At 50.4% G+C, this 24165-nt stretch overlaps 2 protein-coding genes across 2 annotated transcripts in view; one reads left to right on the plus strand and one right to left on the minus strand.

The window, feature by feature from the left end:
* Positions 1-24165, minus strand: part of IFT52 (intraflagellar transport 52) — a 231549-nt gene that overhangs the window by 186181 nt on the left and 21203 nt on the right. The gene's annotated exons all lie outside the window — the stretch shown is intronic.
* The window catches only part of PPP1R16B (protein phosphatase 1 regulatory subunit 16B), a 66404-nt gene that overhangs the window by 17557 nt on the left and 24682 nt on the right, over positions 1-24165 (plus strand). The window contains exon 2 of the mRNA XM_075516928.1: positions 2529-2931. Within this exon, the coding sequence (XP_075373043.1) occupies positions 2685-2931 (247 nt within the window). The 5' untranslated portion in view covers positions 2529-2684. The remainder of the gene's footprint in view (positions 1-2528; positions 2932-24165) is intronic.

The following is a 24165-nucleotide window of genomic DNA, read 5'->3' on the forward strand; positions in this document are numbered from 1 at the left end:
TGCAGAATTAGGTCCTTGTTTCTACTTCAGGTGTGTTTTGGAAAATATTTGTTCATCTTTCAGCGAACAATGGCAGAAGTGGCCTGGAAAAGGAGCAGGGTGGGAGTGCCGCGTGTGGTATGCTGAGAGGCATTTCCTGCCCTTATCTCCCCTCCTTCGAGGTATTGTAAACGGGCTTCAGATCTGCAGCCTGCGTTACTGGAGCGGAGATCGCCAAAAAAGATACCTTCCCAGGAATGCCTGCAAGGGGCAGGAGCCGAGTTCAGGAGAGGTGGTGAAGAGCTTTCCAGCCAAGTGCCTGTGCTTGGAAAATGCATCTGCCCCAAAATAAAAGCTTTTTGGGAAGTGGGCTGCATCTATGCCGCTCTTGTGGGCAGGGTTTCTGGGGGCCGTGGCGAGTCCCAGCTCGTGGGGGCTGCAGGCGGGGCTCTCGTGCCATGCGGAGCCGTGGCACGCTTCCCTTGCTTACCAGTGGCATGCTAAAGTCATGAGCTGATATTCTCTGTCTCAGGCCAGTGTTTGAATTTCTAGGTAGTATCTCTCTTATGAAGAACTTTGCAAGGATTTGGGTTTGTCCCTATGTGGAAGTAGAGCATTTTTTTGCAATCTTACGTTCTTATGGGATGGAACAGGGGTTTTTTTTTTTTGTTCAGATCTATCCTGAAACCCTCAAAATAAGGTTTGTAGGTGCTGCTGAAGCTGCCCTTGGCCTTCTGTTGGCCGTTTACTGGGTAAAGCGACTGCCTGGGACCCGCCTGTGTGCTCTGGCTGAGTGCGTTTGTTTTCAGTTCTCAAACCAATTATCTCACGGAGGAAATGGCGTGCCTCGCTGTCAGTCTGCCGAGATATTTATAGGTAAGGTCAAACCCCTGTGGAAGGTCTGTAGCAGTGTTTAGAAGGAGTGGATGTCTCAACCTTGCGAAATTCACTGGGACGTGGTGGATGTGCTGCATGGCATGGACGTTTCCCTGCGGCTCCTCAGGGTAATGCCTCCCCGACTGGGCTGCTTTGCCCTCTGAAGAGGGACGAACGGTGTCTTTTCCTGGCTTGGCTGGATGGGGTAAGGTTTGCTATCCTCACCACGGCTCTCACCTGGGTCTAGCTACCTCTCTCCTGCTGCTATTTTTCCCATAGATGCTTTGCATCCATTGCTTACGAGACTGTCGCTTCCTCTCTTTTGGAGCAGGACTGTTGAGCAAGGAATGGCTTGGTTGGGTTGGGGCTTTCTCAGGTGCTTGTGAATACTTAAGCTCTCCACAGCCTCCCTTCCCCATCAACTTTTTTTTTTTTTCTTCTCCAAGCTGGCTGAACCATAAGAGCTCTCCTCTCATACATGGTTATTTGCAGCTGACCTGGATTTGGCACGCTTACCTTGCTGTTCGATGTGCTTTGCACGGGTCTATTTGGAAAGGACTCCTTCAATTTGCTCGTGACACTGGCTTTATTTCAAATGCACCTTTCCCTGTCGGACCGCTCCTTAAATCAGGGACGTGTTTCCTCCTCCTGTGCAGCAGAGGATTGGGCGGCCGCCCGTGGGTTCCGCAGGTGATCGCTCTGCGGGTAGCGCTGCTCAGAGGTCTCTGATGCCCTGGTCACACCGAGGGTCTGGGGCTGTGATTTCACTGCTCTGGTTGCTGTGCTTGTGGAGCCTGTACAGCAGAACCAGAACGAGCTAGTGTGTGGTGAAGAAAAAACCTGAAGGAAGAGAGAAATGAACACAAACCCCCATGTTTTTAAGTAGCTGAGGTGGTTTAAGTGTTAGTAGTCCCTCCCTGGGAGCCACGTCCTATCCGTCCGCTCTCGACTAGGGCTAGGGTGGGAAGGGGCCGATGGATGAAGTAGCAGAGCGCAGATGATGCTCCTGGTGGGTAGAGCTCCTCTGGAAAAACCTGCCTGGCCTCAGGGTGCCGGACGGGTAGCCCCACACATCTCCAGCCTCTGCCTTCTGGGTTTTTTGTGCTGGATGGCCTCATCTGGTGTCTGTGGCTGCCCCGGGCTCTGCCACGGCAGTCTTGGTCCCCTCTGCCCTGTGTTTTGCTGCTCAGGCCGAAATGCTTCAGGGGGGTGGCTGCTGGTGTGCATCAGCGCAGTCCGGGCTGTGGTGTTGGGGACACCTGTATCGAGGGGTGATGGTCACGCCGGAAGGGGCCAGCTGGAGGGAAGGATGTGTCTCAGTACTTGAATCTCTTCTGAGTTGTCTGGGGAATAATATCAAATACTATGGAAGATCTTTACTCATTAGGGCTTGCTTCTGCTCATAAGAGAGAGCTGCCTTGAACTGTAGATGTGAATGAATTGCACACTAAAACCACTGCTTAATCAAGAGGGTTTTGCTTGGGTGTTTGGAGTGGGTGAAACGTGGAATCACAAAGGCCAGTGAGAACAACCAAGCAATTCAAGCACAATTAAGTGAGCTGCCTTTTGAGATGGTAGGTGTTGCCTGTCGCGCTTTCCAACAGGCTGGTCTTAGTTGCTTGTCTGCACGGGATGGTGAGACTTGATCCCTCACGCTTTCCTCCTCATTTCAGGTTTCCACCATATTCTCATCAGACACTGCGATGGGCCCTTCCCAGCTTGGCCTTAAGATGCTGGTATAGCAGCAGGTGGCTGCGATCCAGAGGACCTGCGGTGGGACATCGGTCCCTGCTGGGACATCCTTCACCCCCTCTCTCTCAGCAGAAGCGATGGATGCCCACGTGGACCTCCTGACAGAGCTGCAGCTGCTGGATAAGGTGCCCACGCTGGAGAGGCTGCGGGCAGCCCAGAAGCGGAGGGCTCAGCAGCTGAAGAAATGGGCGCAGTATGAGAAGGAGATGCAGCACAAGAAGCGGAAGCACGAAAAGAAGAGAAACGCTGTTAACCGAAAGAAGGTGTCTTTTGAAGCCAGCGTTGCTCTGCTGGAGGCTTCTCTGAGGAACGACTTGGAGGAAGGTACAGCACTTGTGTCTGGCAATTTCTTTGTCTGGCTACGTGCGAGGTCCATGTAGTGCTGTGGTGTGCGGAGGCAGCTGTGTTGAGATCTGTGGACTGGACTAGCCTTGATGTGGTGTTGGTCTCTAGAGTGTTGCCATCTCTGATGTAGCTATGGCGTCCTCAGATCACTGTGTGACACCAGCGTTAACCTAGGTTGACACCAGGCGTGGGCGCATGAATGCCAGGATAGGGCAGGAGTTATGACCGAGATTTGGGGAAAGGGGGGTGGCTTTCATCTCTTTCCTTTTCACACCTTCTACTTACGGAAGGTGTGAAACCCTTCTTTGCCTTCTGGGTGTGCCCCTTTTAGTGGTTTTATAGAAGTCTGTCGCAGGGATTTACATGTCAGTGTAAATCTCTTCAGCTTCCCTGCTTGCGGGGGGTTGGATTGAGAGCTACATGGATGTATGAATTTTTTCCCTATTCAAAATACTGAAAAGCGTGGCTTTGCTTAATGTTTCCCGTAGAAGAGAACTGTAAATTGTTCAGAAATCGGTTTAATTGCACCATTTCAAAGTGGATCAAAGTGCTTTGCTTTTGCTTCAAAATCTGAAGGGAGGGGAAAAAAAAAAAATGTCTAAAAGTCAATCCCCATTAGCCTCAGCACAGCACGGGGGAAAACCTGTAAGCTCCGAGGAGCCAGAGCTTATTTCTCTGCAGAGAAGTAAAAACACATCTTGTAGGAGACCTGGAGCAGCGTTTGGAGTTGCCGCTCTGCCAGGTAGCGAAATCGGTGTGACCTTCCTGATCCCTTGGCACGGCAGAGACCAGGGGAATGGGTAGGAAACCTGGCCAGTTGAGATGCATCTCTGCTAGTGAATGTTGCTCTAGTTTCCAGCATCTTGCAAGAAGCAGTATATACTTCCCTGGTATGTGAGTGGAAGGCAAGGACCTTGTCTTGTCTTGTGAGGAATCTCCCCAAAGCCATGTCCCTGTTTCTGAGAAGGCCTTTTGCGCACCGTAACTTGTCCTCGTGTGCGTGTTTTGCGCCTGTTTGGAAATGGAACACTTTGGTGGTGGACGGTGATGCCTGCCTGGGCGGTGTGTTACAAGCGTTTGCCAAGTCCTGCTGTGTGTCTGTGGTTTTGCGTGCACTTACAGCCTCTCTCTGAGAGAGCGGATCTGTGATAATGCCCTGGAAACTGCAGGCTTTTATTTGTTTCTTCCTTGCTTTAAAGGTTTAACAGTTGCTTCCAGCTCTTTGCTCCAGTGAACCTGTGTTTCTCACTCTGAGCCGTTGTAGTCTTCTAGGAGAGCCCCGACAGTGAAGCCAACTAGAGCCCTGCTGTGAAATTGTGTCTATTGGCGTTGCCGGAGATGACAGATTTATGACTTGTATTGCCTCTGCCTGTGCTGGCAGATACTTGGCAGGGTACGGCTTTGGGTTTTGTACCCACCTGTAAGTGACAGGTCACAGCATTGGGGTGGATAACGAGCGTTTCATCGTCCTCTTCGTGCGGCGACGGTGCCTCTGCTCAGCGCTTGGGCTGGAGGGTGCGATGGGGCCGACGGGTCTGCGAGAGGCCCAGCCTTGTAGTTTTGCTTTCTGCACTTTCTGGCTTTGGATCTGGGCAGTTTGGAAGGAGGAAGGCTCCTTCGCCGTCTGCCTTACAAATACTTTCTTATTTTGTGAGAGATGCACGAGTGGCAGAGGTGTTTGCAAACACGGCGCTGGTGGAGGGTAGCTGTGCAGCCCGATGGCAGTGAGCAGGCTGGCGTGTGTTCAGGCATTAATGTACTGGTGTCGGAGGTCCGGTGGACAACGGTCTTGCACCACATGTGGACATGGATACTTTGCTGTTGGGGGTGCAGGAGTTGAGCTGTCAGCTCACAGCTTCACTCTTTTCTTCCTCCAAGGGAAAATCCATTGCTGCAGGTCTCTTGGTACTGTAACCGTGTTGACCTCTCTCCATAGGCGAGCCCAGGTAGCGGGCTTTAACCATCGGTCGCTCTTTCCGATGCGATGCCGGTTACACCAAACACGATAAAGGCACTTCTCTGGTCGGTGGAAAATCAGCCTCTCCACCCGCCGGAGCGGGCAGGGCCACTGTCCCCGGTGCCGCAGGTGCTTCCCCTGTGTAGCTGGATTTTTCAGATGCCTCAAGTTTTTAAATTCAATTTGTTTTGTGGTCAATTAATTTAAGTCCTAAAAATAGTGTGTGGGCAGGTTCTGTCCCTGCCGTACCCCCTCTGTGCTGTGGGACCAGTATAAAGGCGAGGAGGGGACAGAGTCAAACCCAGATGCCAAACTGGGAAAATTCCTTATCGAGTGCCCTAGGCCAAAGTGAGGGAATTCGTGGGCTTTTGGAGGTCCCGGGTGACTATTCTGGTGTATGAATCATCTTTTGTTTCCATGCGGGAAGCGGAGGGGGAGGTGAAATACAAATGATTAAGAAGTTGAGAAGTTAGCGTGAGGACGGTTAGAGAGCTGGGGGCGCAGCTGGCACGCGTCACCTCCGAGCTACCTCTGGGCGGGTGTGCCGTTTCCATTCTTTGTTATTTTCTGTACTTTTGTATGTATTTTTAACATTCTCACTCGTGAAGTGGGAGAGGGGATGGTAGTAGGTGCTCTGCAATGAAATCGGGGAAAAGACAGTGGAGCTGGGTAGCGAGTTGGCCCTTTGTCCGGAAGGTGTCTTGTGCTGTGGCGGAACCTCCTGGTGGAGGCGGTGGGGGCAAAACCCTGCCCTGCTCTTCAGGGAGCAGCCCCGGGTCCCCGAGGACCTGGGCCGCTGACTTCACTGTCCTCTGCCTGCGCCTCGCCCAGGTGTAACTGAAAGAGCAGCGCTCGTTCTGCTCGGCTCCCGTGCGCCCGCAGGTATCTGCAGCACCTTCCCTCATCCCCGTTTCCTTCTGCCGTTGATGGCATGGCCACCGGGCCCGGCCGCCCCAGCTTCCCGCCTAGCCTGTGACCTCTCTGGCTCTGCAAATGTGACGGCCTCGGAGAAGAGGACTTCTTTCCCTTGTAAGAAATCCGGGTTTGTCTATGGCTGATGAGTCCACGGGTGCCTGGGCGCGTTGCAGAACCGCTGTATCTCAGCGTGGTGGTGAAGCAGGGCTGGAGGCAAAGGCTCCTGGGGAGCGTCAGCCCCGGCGTGGGCAGGAGCTGCAAAGGGCTGCTGGCTCCTGCCTGCTCGTTCCTCGCATCTTCGGCAACAGATCTGCCAAAATATCCCAGGTTTAACAAACGAGCTGCTATTAAAAGCTCCTTTGGATCTCTGCTGACAGAACCAGGGTGGGGAGCACACCACCAACACGCTGGTGGCAGATGTGCGCAGACAGTCGCGCTGGGGAGAAGTAGGTGATGGGCAGGGACCCCAGGCCGAGGGCAGCGGTCCCCCTGGGCTGCAGTGCGGTAGCGGGACCTTCGCTTTGGAAAGCTGAAATATCTACAGACAGTCCATGGGTGAGCTCTGAGGCGAGAGCAGAGCACTCCCAGTTGCCGCACTGGACCCGCTCTGCTCTCCCCTGCGGAGCAGCTGGGAAGGGCATGCTGTGGAGAGCCATCGCCCACAAGCACCGCTTTAAGTGGAAATATCTTCAAGCCTTCACCCAGCTCTAGGCATGATCTGAGCTGGTTGCAGGGGGACAGTGCAAAGGGGAGGACACTCATCTGTCCAGAGCCTACAGGGAGCTGCAGTGTTGTATGCAGCCTCTGGGCTGTCTAATGGCTGCGAAGGAGAGTCGCTTTACAATGCACTAAAGCGATGCTTTATAAGCTACCGTACTAACTGCAAAGAAATCGCGAGGGCTGCTGAAGGCTGTGGCCCTTTGGGGCCATCCTGCAAGGTTATGGACTGAAACGGTGGGGAGGAGGCTGGTCCCGTCGCTCCAGGGCAGCTCCTTGTCCCCAAAAGCAGCCCCAGCTGCTGCAGGGCTGTCGCGTCCAGGCCTTTCTACATCGCTGAGCTCCTGTAAAAGCAGCCCCAGAGCGCGGGAAGGGGAGCTGGTGTTCTGTAAATCGAAAAAGGAGATCCCAGAGGTGGACGAAGTGGCTGCCTGTACGGATGCGTGGCATTTGCTGCCTGGAAGTCCCTTTGCACACCCGGCCCTTTTGCAGGGGGAGCTCCCGCTTGAATGACAGAAGCTGGAGGTGTTTGCGTTAGCTGGGGGGTGAGCTGTGTTCCCTTCAGCGACCCAATGGAGAAATAAAGCCCCCGAAGGAGCAATTCACCTTCCAGCAGCGCTGGAGGTGCCCTGGTCTCTCCGGCTCTCGGACGGGAGCTGCTCCCTGCGGGCGCCCGCTGCCCCCCGGCGCGGCTGCGGGAAGCGTCGCTGCAAAGCCCTTCAACTCCCACCTCTGGCGCTTCATCCTGCAAGAAAAACTTTGTCGGAGCCAGAGCGTTGCATAAAACAGCGTTTCCGCAGAAGTTTAACCGTGCAGATCCTTACGGCTGGTGAGCCAGAAAGTGAACGAAAACTCAGGGTTGACGACCTTGGACTTCGCATCCAGCAAACCGGTTCCCGTTAGCAGAGCAAGGCTGGGGCTCGCTGGGTCCTGCGCCGGTGCGGAGAAGATTTCCCCGGGGAGGGTATAAGTATCGCACAGCTTATTCGTATACATACATCCCCCACGTTTCCCTTCATGCCGACCCTTAAATCTCCTGTAAATGTGCGGCAATGACGCGTGTGGTAAGCCCTTTTAGGAGCCATCCCCAGGCAGCTCCTACTGCGCTCCCTTTGCACCTTTCTGGAATAAAACCAACCTTGTCATTTGCAAAGGCACTTTAAAGAGAGGCCCTAATTAGTGTCTATAAATTGCTTTCTTTAACCTTTCCAAGTTGATGTGATCTGTTCCCTTGTTACTAAAAACCTTTTATGAGGTGCCTTAATTTTCCACCCACGTTATTAGTCTCCTGAAGCTTTTTACATGGGGTTCCTTGTGTCCATGACTATGAGCAAGTGCATTTATCTGTCTGAGATTTTTCTCCTGGGTTTTGTGCCCTTTGAAGGGCTCTGAAAAAAAAAAAAATCTCTCTTATCGCCAGCAGTCTAAGTGTATATCTGGGTATTTGGGGAACAACTCGAGTCAGAGATTAAAAGTTTCTGTTCAATAATAAAGGCGTTTCTTGAGTTTTAAACTCCATAGGTGTGGAAATGAAAGCCATCCTCTTTGGGAAGCTGTGCATGGGAGCTCTTGGCAAGGATGGATTTTGTTAATTTTGTTAATGGCGGTTGGTATGTCTTCCAAAAGCAGATTCACATATTTGGCCACATTTAACTTTTTGATGCAATCTGGATGCGATGCCAATGAGGGGTGGCTCGCGTGTGGCAGCTAACTAGATGGCATCTGGGAGCACGAGCAATATTGAATATGTAACTTCCTCTGTTGTCATAACAAGTAAATAATCTTTTTTTTTTCTCTGACTTCCTGGAATTTCAATCAAGTGGGGAAATTATTTCCATTTCCATAAGAGCTTGAAATGCCAACTTTTCTGTTTGGAAATTAATGCTGAAAGTCCACCTCAGGTTTTCCTGGGATGAGGCCCTCTCCCTCCCCAAATATGGAGTAAACTGAAACATTTTCTTTCAAACCCTTTCTTTAAACAAAAAAGTTTGATCAGAAATACTTTTTAAAATTTTTTAAATAACAAAATGAGATGTTGCCTTAACTTCAGAATGTATTTTATAAAATGTGACACCAGCTGTTGTAGAGGAGCTTGGGTTTCAGTGGGTCAAGCCTCTTCTTGATCCCTTTCAGAAGGATCGGGGCGTCTGTTCTTGGGGTGCTGGCTGTTGCACGCGCTGAGCATCGCTGCTTGCTGTTTCAAGACGTGCGAGTTGGGGAACAGACTCTTTCCATACCTACAGACCAGAAATCCTGCATGTTTTGAGTTTCTCGATTCACAGCAAGGCTCATAGCACAAGCAGTCTCCCTCCTGCGCCCCGCGCGGTGAGCAATTGCTTTCCTTGACTAAAACAAGAACTGAAAACGTGCACGCAAATGCGCTCTAACCGTCCTTGCTAAGAAACGGTGATGCAGGGATCCTGGGTGGAATTTTTTTGGTCAAAATTTAAACACCCCCCCATCCCAACCTCTTGCAGGCCCGGCTGCCCAGCCCCACCTCCGTGGGCACATCCTTCCGCTTGCACCTTGTTTTGGCAGAGCACGCGTTCTCAGCTTGCGTGATGGAAATGCGTTGGTTTCACATCATTTCGGTTTCTGGCTTTTATGCGTGTGCCAGCTTCCACCATTTCTGATACAGAAGAAATCTTTTCAGTGGTATCCTGTAACAGTATTACAAGATAATGAACAAACATTGGATTCAAACTACTTGTCCCTTCAGTGAGGATGGTCTGTTTGGATTCCAGGTGCTTTAAATCAGAGGGATTGGCCAATGACTGTTGCCAATCCTAGATTTTGTTTCTTACTAGAAGTGGCTTAAATCACTTAATCAGCTTCTAAAATGTAGCTACAATGTGTTTTGGAGGGGAAACTCAGAACCAGTGTCTCCTTGGTGGCATGTACCCCTAAATGCAAACTGGGCATTTCTTTGGTTTATTAGTATTGTCGATGGTTGCTTCTTAATGCAACCACGAGTAAGGAGTATTCCCTTTCGAAAGGAGAGCTGGAGAATGGGGAGTAAGGGCTGAAACTCTTAGGGTTGTGCATGCAAGGTGCAGTAGGTAGGATATGTAAGGTCACCATCTGCTCTGCAAACCCTGCCCGGCCAAATCACAGCAGGGAGAGCTCAGGGCGCAGCGGCCGCCTTCGCTGGGAACGTCAGGACTTTTGTCAGCTGAAGGCAGATTATCGATGGGACCTTAATTCAACCAGGTGCCCGGGGATGTTCGTGCATACAACCAAGTGCTAAATTGCTGACGTTCAACCTTCCCCTTCCCTGTCCTGGCTGCTCTGCTTCCGATGACGTGGAGACAGCCTTGGACAGCTGCTTATTTTCTGATATCTACCAGGCTGCCAAATGTCGAAGTCAGAACTTCCCAATCTGAGCTTGATAATACTTGGTGATATATCGGTGGCTTTTTCTAGCCAGTAACTTCCCGGGTTGGTTGTCCTTGTGATTTCCCTGGGGGGATCACTGCCTGCCATCGCACGAGGGGGACAAAGACGTGGAAGTGCAGCGATGGCCATGGATACGGGTCGGATCAAAAGCAGCACGCCTGGCTGCCTGCTCAGTGGGATAACGGCGCGGAAGGGCTGACGCTACAGCCCAGCCAGCTCCTCGCGCCGGGGTCTGTGCCATGGGGTTTCTTGCAGGCAACCTGGCTGCCTTCCAGGTGTGTGCTGTTTCCTACGCTCCGATTAACTGTGTGCTTTGTCCCACTCCAACAACGAGAACCCAGAGAGCGTAAATAGCAGCTCAGTGGGAGACCTCTGGTATCTTCTGCGTAATAAGCAGCAGCAACCCGGAGTGAAATATCATCTCTCTTCCCACCTTGGCCGTGACCTCCGATAGCCAAGGCTCTGCCTCGCTGCGGGGCTGTGTTGTGATATCGAATCCAATTCTGCCAAAAGGACGTAAGATGTTAGCCTGATCACTTCCAAGAGCTCGCTGGTACCTGGAGTTTTGCAGCATCATTGTGTTTTCAAGTGTATTTTGAGGGGAAAAAAACCAAACCAAACCAAAACAAAAAAAAAACCCAAACCCTCAACCCAAATCCCCCTTCTTCTTTGCAAATGAGTATTGGTGGGGAAATGAATATTGTTGGAGGTGAAGCCTTCTTGCAGGGCTAAACCTCATGTGGCTGCTTTACCCTGACGCAGTAGACAACGCAGTGCTTGTATATAGTTTCCAGACAGGAGGAACTTGGCTGTAAGCTGCGGCTGCAGGCTCTGCTTTCTGTCCCTTCTCCTGGTCAAGGAGAACTTGAAAAGTGGATTACATCTATTATTTTTTCTCCAGATTTAAATTCCCGCCTTTCTGGATTCGGGTCAGTGCAGCTGGTGTAGATTTCTTCCTCCTAGAATCATGGAAAATAGAGGTTGAGAGGGCCTCGGGAGGTCATGTAATCTACCTCCTGCCCCAAGGCAGGATCAACTGTATCTAAAATGCTTGCTAATGAGGTTGGAGTTAGGTATCTTAGTGTATTTATAGGCACCTCTGCAACACAAGAGCAGGTACCTGTGCAAGCAGCCCTGCTTCTCATTCACTTCTGCGTATTTTCCCACTTGCTTATACTTATCCCCCTTTATTTTGCTTTGCATCCCATCCTTACACTTATTGACTGTGAGTTTTCCTACTTCCGTGAAGAATGCTCTAATTCTTTCTTTAATAGCAGTTGCTATGGCAGCTGGTTCAGGCAGTGCCTTATAACCTAGTGCAGAGCTGCTTTTACATACACTTTTGCTGCTTGTTTTTTTTCCTCTGGAGCCTGGACAGATCTTTGGGAAACCTTATGACCTGCTGCAAACGTCTTGACAAAAAAATAATTAAAAAAAAAAAAAGTCAGATTCTGGCACAACTGTTAAAAATGTCTCTGAAGCCTTGCCTACCCTCTAACCCGTCACCTAAAGGATGCTAAATAGGCCAGGAAGCAAACTGTTTAATTCTGTCTGCTGATGCCTCTGTAATCAAGAGCCAAGATGCAATCAGGCACCCTGCACTCCTTGTAATTCGGGGAACAAGAGCCCATGTGCAGCTACTGTGCAAGCGGATGCAGTTTCCACTGAGGTCCCTGCAATTTGCAACTGCTTATTGCTGAATTTGGCCTCCGGATTCCCTAGATAGCGTGAGGCAGACTGGCTATAAACGTTATTCATGTCGGAAACTGGCTTTAGTTGCTCGGTTGTGTTTCTCATGCTCCGTATACATTTTATAGCAGTTTGCAGCGTCTGTCAGTTTGGCCAAGGATTTCAAGCTAGATCTCAATTCCCTTTCTCCTGGTGGGCTCCTCAGCTCTGCCTGGCTTTGCTTTCAAGGTGGCACAGAGGAGCGGTCCCTGTCTTGAGCGTAAGAGCACCAAGCTCTGAATTGCAATGGGAAACTTCCAAAGTCTCATTTCAATTTCTGTGCCTTTACCTGGGGTGACAAGGGAGATCATATTAGTAAAAAAAGCAAAAAACAAAACGAACCATGAAATAAAAAAAACACCAGTTTTGGGGTTTTTTTTCCTCCTAAGGACTACTGCTAGAGTGTCTGCTTCTAAAAAGGGGAGACTAGAGCAGGAATTACCCTAAAAGTCTCTCTCACACCCTTCCCGTTGGTTTCACCAGCCCTGTTTTAACCTGGTTGGCAGCTGATGGTTTCCGTAGTAGAGAAGCGTTATCTGCACACAGCTTGTATTTTGTCCTGTGTTACACCTACATGTGTCTGGAAGCATCCACGTTTTGAGTGGGTGGGGGAGATTCTGGCACCTTCAAAGTATTTCCACTCTGGTCTGCTTCAGAGCAGCAAAGGTTGGAGATCGAGTGCTGATACTGGCATGGTTCAGGTTGAAATGATAAGGCTTGAATGTAGTGAGACATGATGGCTCGGTGTATTCAGACAAAGTCTTTCAAATTACTCAATCTGAAGCATCCTCTATGTAAAAAAAATCAACATTTTACTGGCAGAATATTCTCGAATGAAAGCATGCAGTCCTTGCCCAGGAATGGAGCAGCTCTGCTGCACTGAGGTTTCATTGCTGCAGGACATCTGCGGTCTGCCCAGCGGCTTGGGATAAGGAAGTCACCTGGAAATCCATACCAGCTCTCAGCAGCTTGGAGAGGGGAGGGAGCAATGCCCCTGCGGTAAAGGACAGCCATTTCACTCGCATTAAGGACGTGGCGAGAAGAGCACTTTCTGCATCTGTCTACCAATGTTGGGTTCAGTTCTCAAGTGTTGGCAGTGGAGACAGGTGAGACCCGAACTGGGGTGCTGTGATTAACCCTCTGGAGCGTCTGTCAGCTCTACAGAGACCAGCACCTCACTTAGAAACCTGGGGCTGGCCGACACGTGGCGCTCCCGCAGAGAGCGAGTTTCAGCCTACTTAGGAGCTCATACTCTCTCTGTGACTCTCAAACTTTTCAGACCTGGTTTATTTTTTCACTTCAGATCCTGTCAGTTTGTCTTCAATTAGCAAGGCCAGAGCAGGGCTTCTCGGGAACTTAAATGGGACTCTTCTTTTAATTAAAATTTGGGTTTGGTAGCCTGAAATAGCAGGCATTAGAAAAAGCCAGAGCTCCAGCGAAGGAGGACAGTCCCCGTGGATCTGCAGTGACATCCTCCTGGCTGTCAGGCAGTTGATCACAGGGTTTTCTTTCTTCCTAAAGCTGATGCTGTCAAAACATGATCAACACGGTCAACAATGATGCAAGTCCTGAATGTGATATGAAGCTCCAGTCTAGGCTGTAACCAGTCAACTTCCAACCTGCTGCCGGATGCTGTGCAAAAAACACAACGGATCTGGGTTGGTAGGTGGCAGCAGGTCAGGGAGAGGTGCTGGAAGTCCATTTTGCTTTTATTAGAAGGGCCAGTGAGTTTAAAATTTCATCTTAAAGGGCATCTAAGCAGGATTCCTTGGGTGCTTTCATAGTAAATTTATTCTTCCATAGCTTTAATCATGCAGCTGTGAAATAGCTATGAACAAGCTGCCGCTCTGCCCCATGACCCAAATTATTCTCATCTGTGGCAGTTTTCCATCACTCTTCCGAGCAAGGAAAACTGTCATTTGAGTACTGGTCAGCATCGAATCTGTAGCGTGGATTCAAGATTTGGGTCATCATTGCATTGTATCACTCAGTGCTCTGAGATTTCCCATGTGTTTAGTAGCAGGAATATTTGCAGTGTTGATCTGTCCGGTTACCCTAAGGGGAACAAGGGAACAGGAAATATTTCTTGCTTCACTTACATTCAAAAACTTGTCTTCTACCTGAAGGGCAATATTTGTTGACTGCCTTCCTCCTGTGAAGTGGGATTGACAGCTTGAATTGCAGCGAGAGGTGGAAGGAGCCGTGTGTGGAGCAGTGCAAGGGTGACGAGACAGAGGTCTGGCCATCTGGCTTTGCTTGATCCTTGTATTAGTCTCTTGGGTTTGAAAGCTTCCAGAAACACGATGCTCATTCAGCCTTCCTGGGCCCAGCTCTGATAGGAGCACATTCAGCTACCATTAACTGGGGGCTTCTGGTGACTCCCTGAGGATTTTGGCACAGATCTCTAAAGATACTTGGATATTTTAACTTCTACTGAAGTCAGTTTGGCTTGGTCACCTAATGCATTTGTGCTCCTTAAGAATACAGAGTCCATCTGAAAAATGCTCAGCTACTTTCTGTTGGATGCTGGTATAAAGACCACCCAGTTAAGCGCTCCTACCCCACAGTATGAAAATATACTGACATGGCATTTTGTCCCCCTTGGGGATTGCCCCGGTCAGCACCAGGAGTTCCCAGCAGCAGTGGTACATCGCATCTCTGCTGTGGGGAGGAGTGGTTCCCTGTGGCAGCCGGTACCCGGTTCTGGAAACCAGCCCTGGTGCCGTGGGCTCCCCACCCTCCTCCTTCCCCTCCCAGAGGAAGGGGCTGTGGGTTTTCCAGCTGTGGAACAGGAGAGAAATGGGGGATCCTTTTTACCTACCCACTGAGCTGCTCACATCTATTTAAAGCTCCTCCTTGCAACATGCTGCTTATTGCTGTGGCACCTCGTTCGCCAGCTGTCCTGTCTCTGCTGTGCCCTCTGGAAAGAGCTCCTCCACGGAGCATCACGCGTGGAGGTCCCGAGATGCCACAGCTGGGATGCTGGAGAGCGTTTCAAAACCCAGCAGGCTGATTCGAGGGGCTAAGACACCAACACTGGTTGCTGTGTAGCTGGGAGACAAAAATAGCAGCTTTGTCACCCACAGACCGTGGGGTCTTGGGACTGGGGGGCAAAAGAAGGGTATTTATTCACACTGCAGTGGGCAAAGTTGGTCTTGCAGTTTTGCCCTGTCTCAAAGCAGTTTCTCTCTTAGATTCTAGTAATGTCCAACTCAGTATCAGCTCCTTGGGAGGTGTCAGATAGCATCTGACCTGTGCATGAACGTGGAGGTTTGGTGACACTCATGCAAAGCCTTGGCTACTTTTATTATCTCTCACTAAAATATGAGAGAGGACATTGGGCACTGGCTGTTTTGTTGTGGACATCCCTTTGCTCTTGTTGGGAGCTCCGAATTCTCCGCAGCTGTGGTAGAAGCCTGCAGCGCGGCAGGCCTGCTGGGTGGGAGGCTGCCTTCCCACAGCGGGCAGGAAAGCAGGAGCGCCTTCGAAGCAGGAGAGCCAGGAGTGCCTCCCTGCACGGGGCCGGGGAGCCCTCTGCGCTTCTGCATGCTCCTGGTGCCACGGGAGGGTCGCGCTTCTGTGCGGAACGATCCGTCTCATCGTGACGGCTCCGAGGGCTGTTAGCAAAGGCAAGCAGGGTGACAGAGCTGAGACTGGAGAGGGTTTGTTGGTGGAAGTGCTTGTGGGGTAGGCGAAGGGAAGGCTGGAGTTCTCCTTGCCGGAGCAGAATGCACACGGTGCAGGAGGAGGGGGAGCGGTGCAGCCTGTCCCTGGCTCTGGGACAGCCTCCTGGAGCAACAAAAACCTCATTAGATTTGGCACAATTTGTGGTGTACAGAGTGATCGTGTAAAATGCTGACTCGCAGGCTTAGGCGTTTAACCTGAGCAGAAGTGTCACGGGCTGGGGGGGGTATTTGCTTTGGAAAGAAAATGCGTACCTGTGCTTGTGCATCCCTTGGGACGCGCACAGCTCCAGAGAGCAGCGGGACGGGCAGGAGCGTGCGGGGACGCGGCCAGGGCAGCCTTTCCGAGACTGCTGGTGGGGGGAGCTTTCTGTGCTGTCATCAGCCCTGGGCAGCGAGTCGCTCCCCTGGGGTTTGGGGAGAGCGGGTGCGCAAGGGGCTCCCTGCATCCATCTCCCTGCAAAGGTGCTTGCGCTGGCTGGCCCCGGTGCTAGTGGGAAGCCCCTCAGCTGTGCTGTGCATGGCAGCGGGTTTTCAGGTAGCAGTTAACAAGTGACCGGTGGAGCAGGAGCCCAGGTGCCCAGCAAGGCACTGAGTGGCTGCGTTGAACTAAAATTAGCCCCTTGTAAGCGGTGGTGGATAACAGCGAGCACATCTTGTGGGGGAGAGGATTGGCTGGGGGAGGAGATGGCTCCCAGGTGCCCTGGCCACGCCACGGTTGGTGCAGGTACCGGGAGCTGCATCGGGCGTCCCTTGGGAAGGCAGGCCCGGTGCCCTGGGGCGTGCAGGCACCCTGTTCCCACAGGATTCAGCGCTGCGAGCATCCCTGGGGCGGAGCACCGCCGTGCCCTGCCTCGGTCTGAATGCCGGCTTGTATCAGGGACCACGTAACCACACCGGCCTGCGTCCTTGGAGCGGGACGCCTGGGGACCCACGCATGGGCACAGCCCGTGCTTGAACTAAATCCCTCCTGCGTGGCCCTTCCCGCTGTCTGAAATGGGCTGAGCCAAAAGCCTTTGGTCTGGCAATGAGGCTTCGACCTGCCCGTAATCAGGACAAGCTGCCCGGTGCAGGGAGAATGGCACTGCCAACAGGCAACGAGCATCTCTTAACTCAATTTAATTAAATTTTGGGGGGCTTTTTTTTATGGCCTATTTTTTTTGGACAGCTGCTTAACTGGGAAAGTAAGCTGGGGGGAGGGAAGCTGGCCTTATTTAAAAGGGTCTACCCTTAGCCCGTAAATCTGGGCCAGATCCGCTGGTACATGCTGGCTGCTTTATGCGACCCTGGTAAGGAAAGGAACCATAAATGTCACTTTATAGCTGCTCTGCTTTGCTCAGTGAATCTAGATCAATGTCTCTCTCCCTCCTAATCAGGTTAGTTTTCTTTTGATCTACCCTTATTAGGGGAAACCTAAACCGATTTAGCTACTCCCATCCATTTTCTATTTGCCTGATGCTCTTTCCACGAGGCCATCTCAGCTCTACCCTAATTACTGTTGAGTTGCCTGATGCTGTAGCAGGTGACGCTCTGGTGTGTAACTTTGTAAATCTTAGCCAATATTCACTGGGAATTTTTTGCCAGATGTTTTGTTTCATTTTTGGACAGATTAGTTTTAAATTGGCAAATGCAGTAGATTTAAGGAGAAGACAATTGCTACTAGCTGTCAAAAAGAAAACACTAATTATCAATCATGTTTTATTGAGCCTCTGTTGAACTGATTTGCCATAGAAAACATCATTTTCTTCTACTCTGTCTTCAGGAAATTTCATTTTTGTGAGTTCTGCTCTCTCGGTAATGGTGATATGTGTTAGAGCATAGAAGAGAGGAAAAATTAACTCAGGATTAAAATCTGTGACACCCTGCAATTTAAATCACCTGGTTTTAGGAGCATAAAACCATTATCTGTGCCGGTGTGCCATAAAATCATTGCAGATGCGCGTTCCTTGTCGCTTCTGCATGTAAACCCTGTCTATGCATGTGATTTACAGCGCTTTCCTGGACGCAGCAGGGTTTAGTGAATGCGGTGGCTTGTTTGTTCGCTCTGAATAGGCCCCGGTTTTGAAAATGAGCCTCGAGTTACTGTGAGACAAGATAAGAATAGTTGGGGGAAATTTCAGTGTTCCTGCCTCGCTCCGGGGCTTGGCTGCGGCGCTGCACTTCCCGTGACTCAGAGCGGCAGCAAGGCACCGGCTTCCTCTGAAATCACCCGGGTTTTGCAAAGCTGCTGGTATGGTCGTTAAGTAAATCAGGTTTTTAGTGAGTTATCCTCCGCTGCAGTTGCCTGCGATGTCTAAAATATATCTCGCCTGTGCTCCTTTTGTCTTTAACGCACTTGAATTGACTGCCTGGAAAGGCAGGTGGAGGTGAAGGGGCATCCTCCAGAGAGGCTCACGTAGCCCTTTCCCGACTCCAAACTGGTTTCACTTGTCTCTTGTGATAAGTTGAGCAGGACTCAGTGGTTTTTATCAAGCTATTTTTCTTGTGAAAGGGAAGTGTTATCTGTGAGGGGAGATACGGTGCTCTCTGACATGGACAGAGGGGGGCTAATGCAGAAGTGTGGCCAAAGAGGACCCGGCAGTGGGGCAGCGTAGCCCGGCCCCTGTCTCTCGCTGCTGGTTTAGTCCTGGGGGATGTGCTTCATCAACAGCAAATTTCTCCTCATTTCCAGCAAGAATATTGGAAAGGAAGGGATTGCCAGCCAAGAAGTTGGGGAAACCTTGTCATTCAAATCTAATCCGCTATCTGAAGAAACTCCTTGATTTAAATACCCTGGGTGGAGGAGGGAGGGACCAGACAGTTGCAAAGCATCTCAAAACTGCTGACAATGTAAGGACCTCCTTATGAGAGCTCCTGCTCCTCTCACCGTTCCTTGAAGAACCTCTTTCTAATGCTCTTGGAATTTACTGCAGAATAGAAATCCAAGGGAGGGTTTGCACATCTTGCCCCGCTGCTCTGGGGCTCGGGTCTATCTGAATTCCCGTCTGACCGGGGCTCTCGTGACTGGTGCTGGTGGGCTGGTGCTGGGGTGAAGGAGATGGCTTTGCCTTACGTCTTGTCCCCTTCCCACAGTGACTCTGCAGATCACAGCTGCCGTGATTTGTTCCTCTCCACCTGAGGTGGGGACGGCCTCGCCTGCACCTCGCCTGCGTGTGCTGAGCGTTCGTCTCCGCTTTTATGGGTGTTTTATTTACTAGAAATCCCTGGTGCGCATGTTCTCCTTTTTAATCTCTTTGATGCTGTTGTGCATTACAGGCACAAAACACCTCAAACCAGTTTGGTTTATTGGGTCTGTCCAGAGATACAACCCTCTTGAGGAACAGCCCCGCTGGGGAGCAAGGCTTCAGCAGTGAAGAGGTTAATGCGGTCTGTCCCGAAAACTATCTGTGCCTCATACCAAGCCTGATTGTCATCTTGCTCCTTTTAGCCCCCGCAGTTGTTCTGTCCCCAGAGCACCGTCTGTGGCCATTTGATCTATGAGGGATGCATGTTTGTTGGGAAAATGTCCCTTGCTTCAGTGCTCCTAGTGCCCTGTTAGGTGGAAGAGGTAGCACCAGAGCCTGCCGTTCCTTCTTGTGTCCTTCAACTGGAAGTACGTGGTGATGCGTGGAGACCTTGGCCAGCAAAATGTGCTCCCAGCCCTAGCAATAGGTTGCACAGATTGTGCAACTTATGCAGGCAGGGCCCATTTTAACTCGCTTTTTGCTGGTGATCCCCTTCTTCCCAGGTGTGCCGGGTGGAGGAAAGGTTATGGTCCTGTTGGGGCGTGGAGCCAAGCCAGAGGTTACAGCTCTAAGAACTTGGCAGCAACCAGGGCAGAAGAAGTGCGCAGCCTTCACGCGCTCGCTTTTCAAAGGGGAATGGCTAGAATTTGGTTCAAGGTTTGTAGGTCAGATTTCCATTATACAACCGTACTGGTTGCAGCTGCTCGTGTGAGATCCAGACCTCGTTGGATGCTCCTGGTCTGGTGGGCTTCTTTCCCCGGGAATTATTCTTTATGATGAGATGTACAGAAAGAAACAGGATTTCTCTGTTGTAGCACTAACTGGGGTGGTAATGGGGGCTTGGAGTGGGATTTGCTTCAGTCTGTGAAATGTGGGAAACATCTCAGAAGCATTTGTTACCAACAGCTGCTTGGAAAGAAACCAATTTTTTTAAGACTGTGTTTTTTCCAGACGAAGGTAGGACCAAAAACAGTTGAGGAGGGATCTTATAATTGATCACAGATCTAGTAATGAGGACCAGATCTCCTGCATCTCCCCAAACAGGTACAAGTGCTCTTGGCACGAGTCGCACTCAGCATGTGGATCTCTGCCCGTGTTTGAAGGACAGGACTGCTTGTGTCAGGAAGGTTATACCCCTGGTTTAGTGAGTGAGAGTGCAACCCTCCCATTTCATTTCGCAAGGGATAAAATGGTCCGTGGTGTCTCCAGGAACCAGAGCGCTTTGATGCCTGTCCTCACGATGGTCTGTAAGGGCCCCACCACCCTGGCTAACCAGCCCCGCTCCCGTTCTTGAAGGACTTGCTCTCCAACAGGGTGTTGAGTAAGATGCTACGGGCCTCTTCTGCTGGATGTTGGTCAGCAGAAAAATATGTGTCCTTTCACCAGGAGCTGCCAAAGTTGCTCAGTTATACTCAGTGCTGGAGATACTGAATTTTGGTTTTAGTAGCAGGAAAAAGTAGGGGAGTGCTGGATCCAGCCCAAGCGGTTGCATGGGACTGCGCGTCTTCCCAGTACCGTGCGTGAGCCTCCAACTGACTCTGGTTCCCTGCGCAATCACTGGGATCCACCTCTGCAACCTGTAATTAGTGCTGTCAGCAGAGCAGTGTAAGCAGACACTTAAGCATTAATTACTTCAATGAACTTCCTAAGATGGGTTTAGCCACTAAAGCATTTTGTTGTTACTATAAATTTTTAAGTCAAAATATTAGGCTGTGGAATCGATGGGAGATGACGCAAAGCTGGAGCCTGGCTTTCCTCTTGTCTTAATCTTCAAAGCGTGGTGTGTTTTTAGGTAATTTAATCATGCAGTCTCTTCTCCTCTCTCCGTTGCACGGAAGCAGCCGTGGCCGGCAGCGTGGCAGGGGAGCGCAGGGAGGCTCTCTCCCCGTTGGCTCGTGCGTAGGTGTAAGGCACGCAGTGGGTTACAGCTGACAAGGCAATCTGCCATTCAAGCCCAGAAGACGGATGTCATCTTTCTTGCATTGTGACAGCTAAAAGGTGGCCCACGACGCTTGGGCTCTTGTAGTGTTAAATATGTAATGAAAAACTCCCTGATGTGAGGGATCTGCTGGTGAGGGAGCTCTCTTATAAGCAAACAGGATGGAATAAAATGGTTCATTAACAAAACTGGTTTTAATACAGAAGTAAGCAGAGTTTTCACCACTGTGGAGAGGAGAATGGTCCTGCCATTGCTAATGGCAAAACTTAATGGGGAATTTTAATGACTGTTAATTATTTTGAAAACTGCCGTTTTCTTGGGAAATGCAATGTAGTTTGGCAAACTGAGGCTTTTCTCCACTGTCGCAGAAAGGAAAACTGTAACTCCTCTGAGCTGACTCTTGCTGAAGAGGGTATGGGAGGCATTTGACTTGCAATACTAACGTGGAGAGTTGGAGGGGGTCTTTCATCCCAGGACAGGAGACCTCCCAAAGGGATGAAGGGAGAGAAGTGGGATATATTGCTCGCTCTCTGCTCCCTGCTGTTGCCTGCAACTCCTTGTTCCCAGCATCGAGGAGTTACGTCTTCAGTATTCAGAGATACTGCTCTGAATAAATGGGATGCTTTAAACCTGCATAAGAGCTGTAGGAAATAGGTATTTTTTTAATTTGTTTAAACTATGTATTTTGTTAGTATTAATAAGCTCAGCGTGTAAATACAAAGCAAAATAAATGAAAAAAAAAATCACTGTATGCGCTGAGACTAAAGTGCTCATCTCGGAAACAGGATGAAACATCAGTGACCTGGTCTGAAGCACTAAGGCAAAGCACTTTCTGGAGCAGAATTTCAGCTCTTTTGCTCTTTATGTCAAGTAAGAGGACTGACCCCGAAGGCTGTTAGAGCAGTCTTGTAAGTGTTGGGAGTCCTGAGCTCATATCCCCGGGTGAGCTGTGCCCGTGGGTTGGGACCCCAGACCTCCCCTCCCATGAGGGAGCCTCCTTGTGCCTCTGCCGCGACGTACACAACGCCTCGGCAGCTCGTGAGAGGGAGCTGGTTTTCTCTCTCCGCCCAGCTCTGATCTGAAGGGGTTTGCCAAAATCAAGCCGTATTCTGCAGATGAAAGTTTTAAGCTGACTGAGATGGCTTTTGAAAGTGAAGGAGCCGCTCACTAAAAGGGAAAGTGCTCCTGACCCCGTGCGCAGGTTCTTTCTTCACTGCATCAAAGTGCAGGAAGCTCAGCAGAGGAGAGCTGGCAGCCAAAGCTGTCTTGTTTTGAGTTCATGTGAGGCTGGCACTTTGGTGTCTGCAGATATGGCAGGGATGAGTGAAAGCAACAAGTTGGACTTTTTTTTTCTTTCTGAAAAGCCTAAATGACCTGTCAAGCTCTCGCGCTGCTTCCCCGTGGGCTAACCTCATGGCAACCACGAAGCTATATTGCATCATCCGGCCTGGGAACCCTCATCGTCTACTGCTGGAGGCGGTGGGAAGCAGAAATCACACAGAACTTGTGACAGAAGAAGTTTGAGAGAGTTTTAAACTTTGTGTGATGGGGCAAGTGAAATAACTATTAAAACAAGGTGGTCTGCATGCAAAGCACTTGACAGTTGGGTTACAAACCAACCCAGGTTGTGTGCCCACTTCTTTTGACCTAATTTAAAGGTCTTTTGTGCAATCTCTGAGGAGTCATGGAAGAGGATTTCAAACCTTCTTCAATGAAATTAGGAAACGTTAAGGAAATTAACTTTTTGTCCACTATTCTTTTTTTTATTGTTTTTTTTTTAACTTGGATGCTCAAGATAATGAGTCTTAAATTTGGATTGCACAGCTAGCAACCTGCAGCAAGTTTATGCTGTGATCTTTATTGAGCAGACCGTCCTCAACTGGATCAGGCCCAGGGCCCACGGGGTGGATGCTCTCCAGCTTTAGCCCCAGGCTGCGGGGACCAGTGTCCTCTGTGCACAGCAGCCGTCACACAGATTTCTTTATATACCTTCTGTCAGGCCTGTCTCATTGATTGTAAGTAGTACTGTAGCTGTGAAAAACCTGCATTTCTGCCAAGCTCAGGTGCTGACTTCTGGTTCAACTCATAAATGTATGAACTGGTTTCCGTGCAGCGCTGGATACCTTTGATGATGATGTTCGTGGATAAACTCTCTTGACTTCTCTGACAAAGATTTGTTGGTTGCCAAGGGCTGGAAGAGCAGTCCCTGTGGCTCTCTACTGTTTGTTGAAAATAAATTTGCAGCATGGAGAGCTGGGGTGCACAGGTATTTCTTGGAAATGCCCCTGCTTGGTATGCGGTGGTACCAGGATCACCCGCGCCTCCAGGCCAGGTCCCACCAAGGGGCAGTGTGCCGCGAGCTGGGGGACTTTGTGCAGCTGCTTGGTGGCCCGTGACAGCTGCCCGCTGCCTCTGCACCCCGTGCTGGCGTCGGGCTGTCGCAGGCGCTGCGAGGCAGAAGCTGCGCGGGGGTGACGCTTGACATCGGGGGTTGCTTTGGGGTTGGAGGTGTTTGACCTGGAGAGCAAATTAAATGCGGTTTTTCGTTAAAACAAAAAAGAAGTTCTAGACTGTGTGATTAGTCTGTGTGTGATAGGTGCTGAAATGAAGATTGAAAGTAGTTGAAGATTGAAGATTGTGAGAGGTGAGATGATAAAGAGGTTGTCCTGGCTGGGTTGCTGGTGAAGATCAGGGATGGTTGTCAAATGTAGGCTTGGAGACCAAATGTGCTTCATTCTCCACCTCGGTGACAGCATCATTCCTGATTCGTAATTAAAGGAAGCGTGCTGCCATACTGCAAGCTCTTAGGGTGACCTTGCTCCCGCACCTCTTGGGACTCGCTCTCCTTGCCCAGCCCGGGCCCTTGATGTGGTCAGCAAACAGGTCCCAGCCAAGAGGTGGAGACCTTCCCGAGGGAGCCGTACCAGCTGAGAGCTGCTGCCGAGCCACAGCTTTGGTTTCTCTTTTTACCCATGGATGCAATTACCGAACTCTGTCATACAGGGGTCACCTTGGGGTCTGGTTGCCGTCGAAGCCGTTAGCATTGAGACTTCAGCTGCTTTGCCCAATTCTTCTCAGCTGAACAACCGAGAGGATGGCGGAGAGGAAAGGAGAGCTTTCTTGTGCTTAAGGGGCAGAGCTGGGACCTGGGACTCAAGGGCACTGTCACAGCTGTGCCATGGACTGTGACTGTGACCTTGGCAAGGAAACCTGAGCCTCCAGAGTCTTGGTCTAACTTGGGCTGAGATGTCACATCTGTGAAACGAGGCGAATACTGATTGTAAAATCCCAGGAGACAGCCTGGAGATCACTCTGCTAGTGGCAGCAGCCCTTTTGGAGATCTCTGGACGAATGGCTCTGTTGAAATTCAAATCTCTGAATCGTGTAAAATTTGCTGCTGAATAATTACAGGTTACAAAAACAGAAGGGCTGCTAAGGATCATCCGGTGCTTCTCTAGTAAAGTTCAGGTTGCTGTTAAACTGGTGTGAAACTTTTCTTTCTGTAGCGTTTGCTTTTTAAAAGGAAACCACAATCTCTTATTTGACCAAAAAAAAACCCAAAGGGGAGAACTTTCTGCTTTTATAGACATTTCCCTTCCAGCACTGCGTGGCAATGCAGCGTTTCCAGTAAGAAAAGGTGCTGTTGAGCAGGGG

This window comes from Mycteria americana, chromosome 14, assembly GCF_035582795.1.
Source record: "Mycteria americana isolate JAX WOST 10 ecotype Jacksonville Zoo and Gardens chromosome 14, USCA_MyAme_1.0, whole genome shotgun sequence".
Lineage (NCBI taxonomy): Eukaryota > Metazoa > Chordata > Aves > Ciconiiformes > Ciconiidae > Mycteria > Mycteria americana.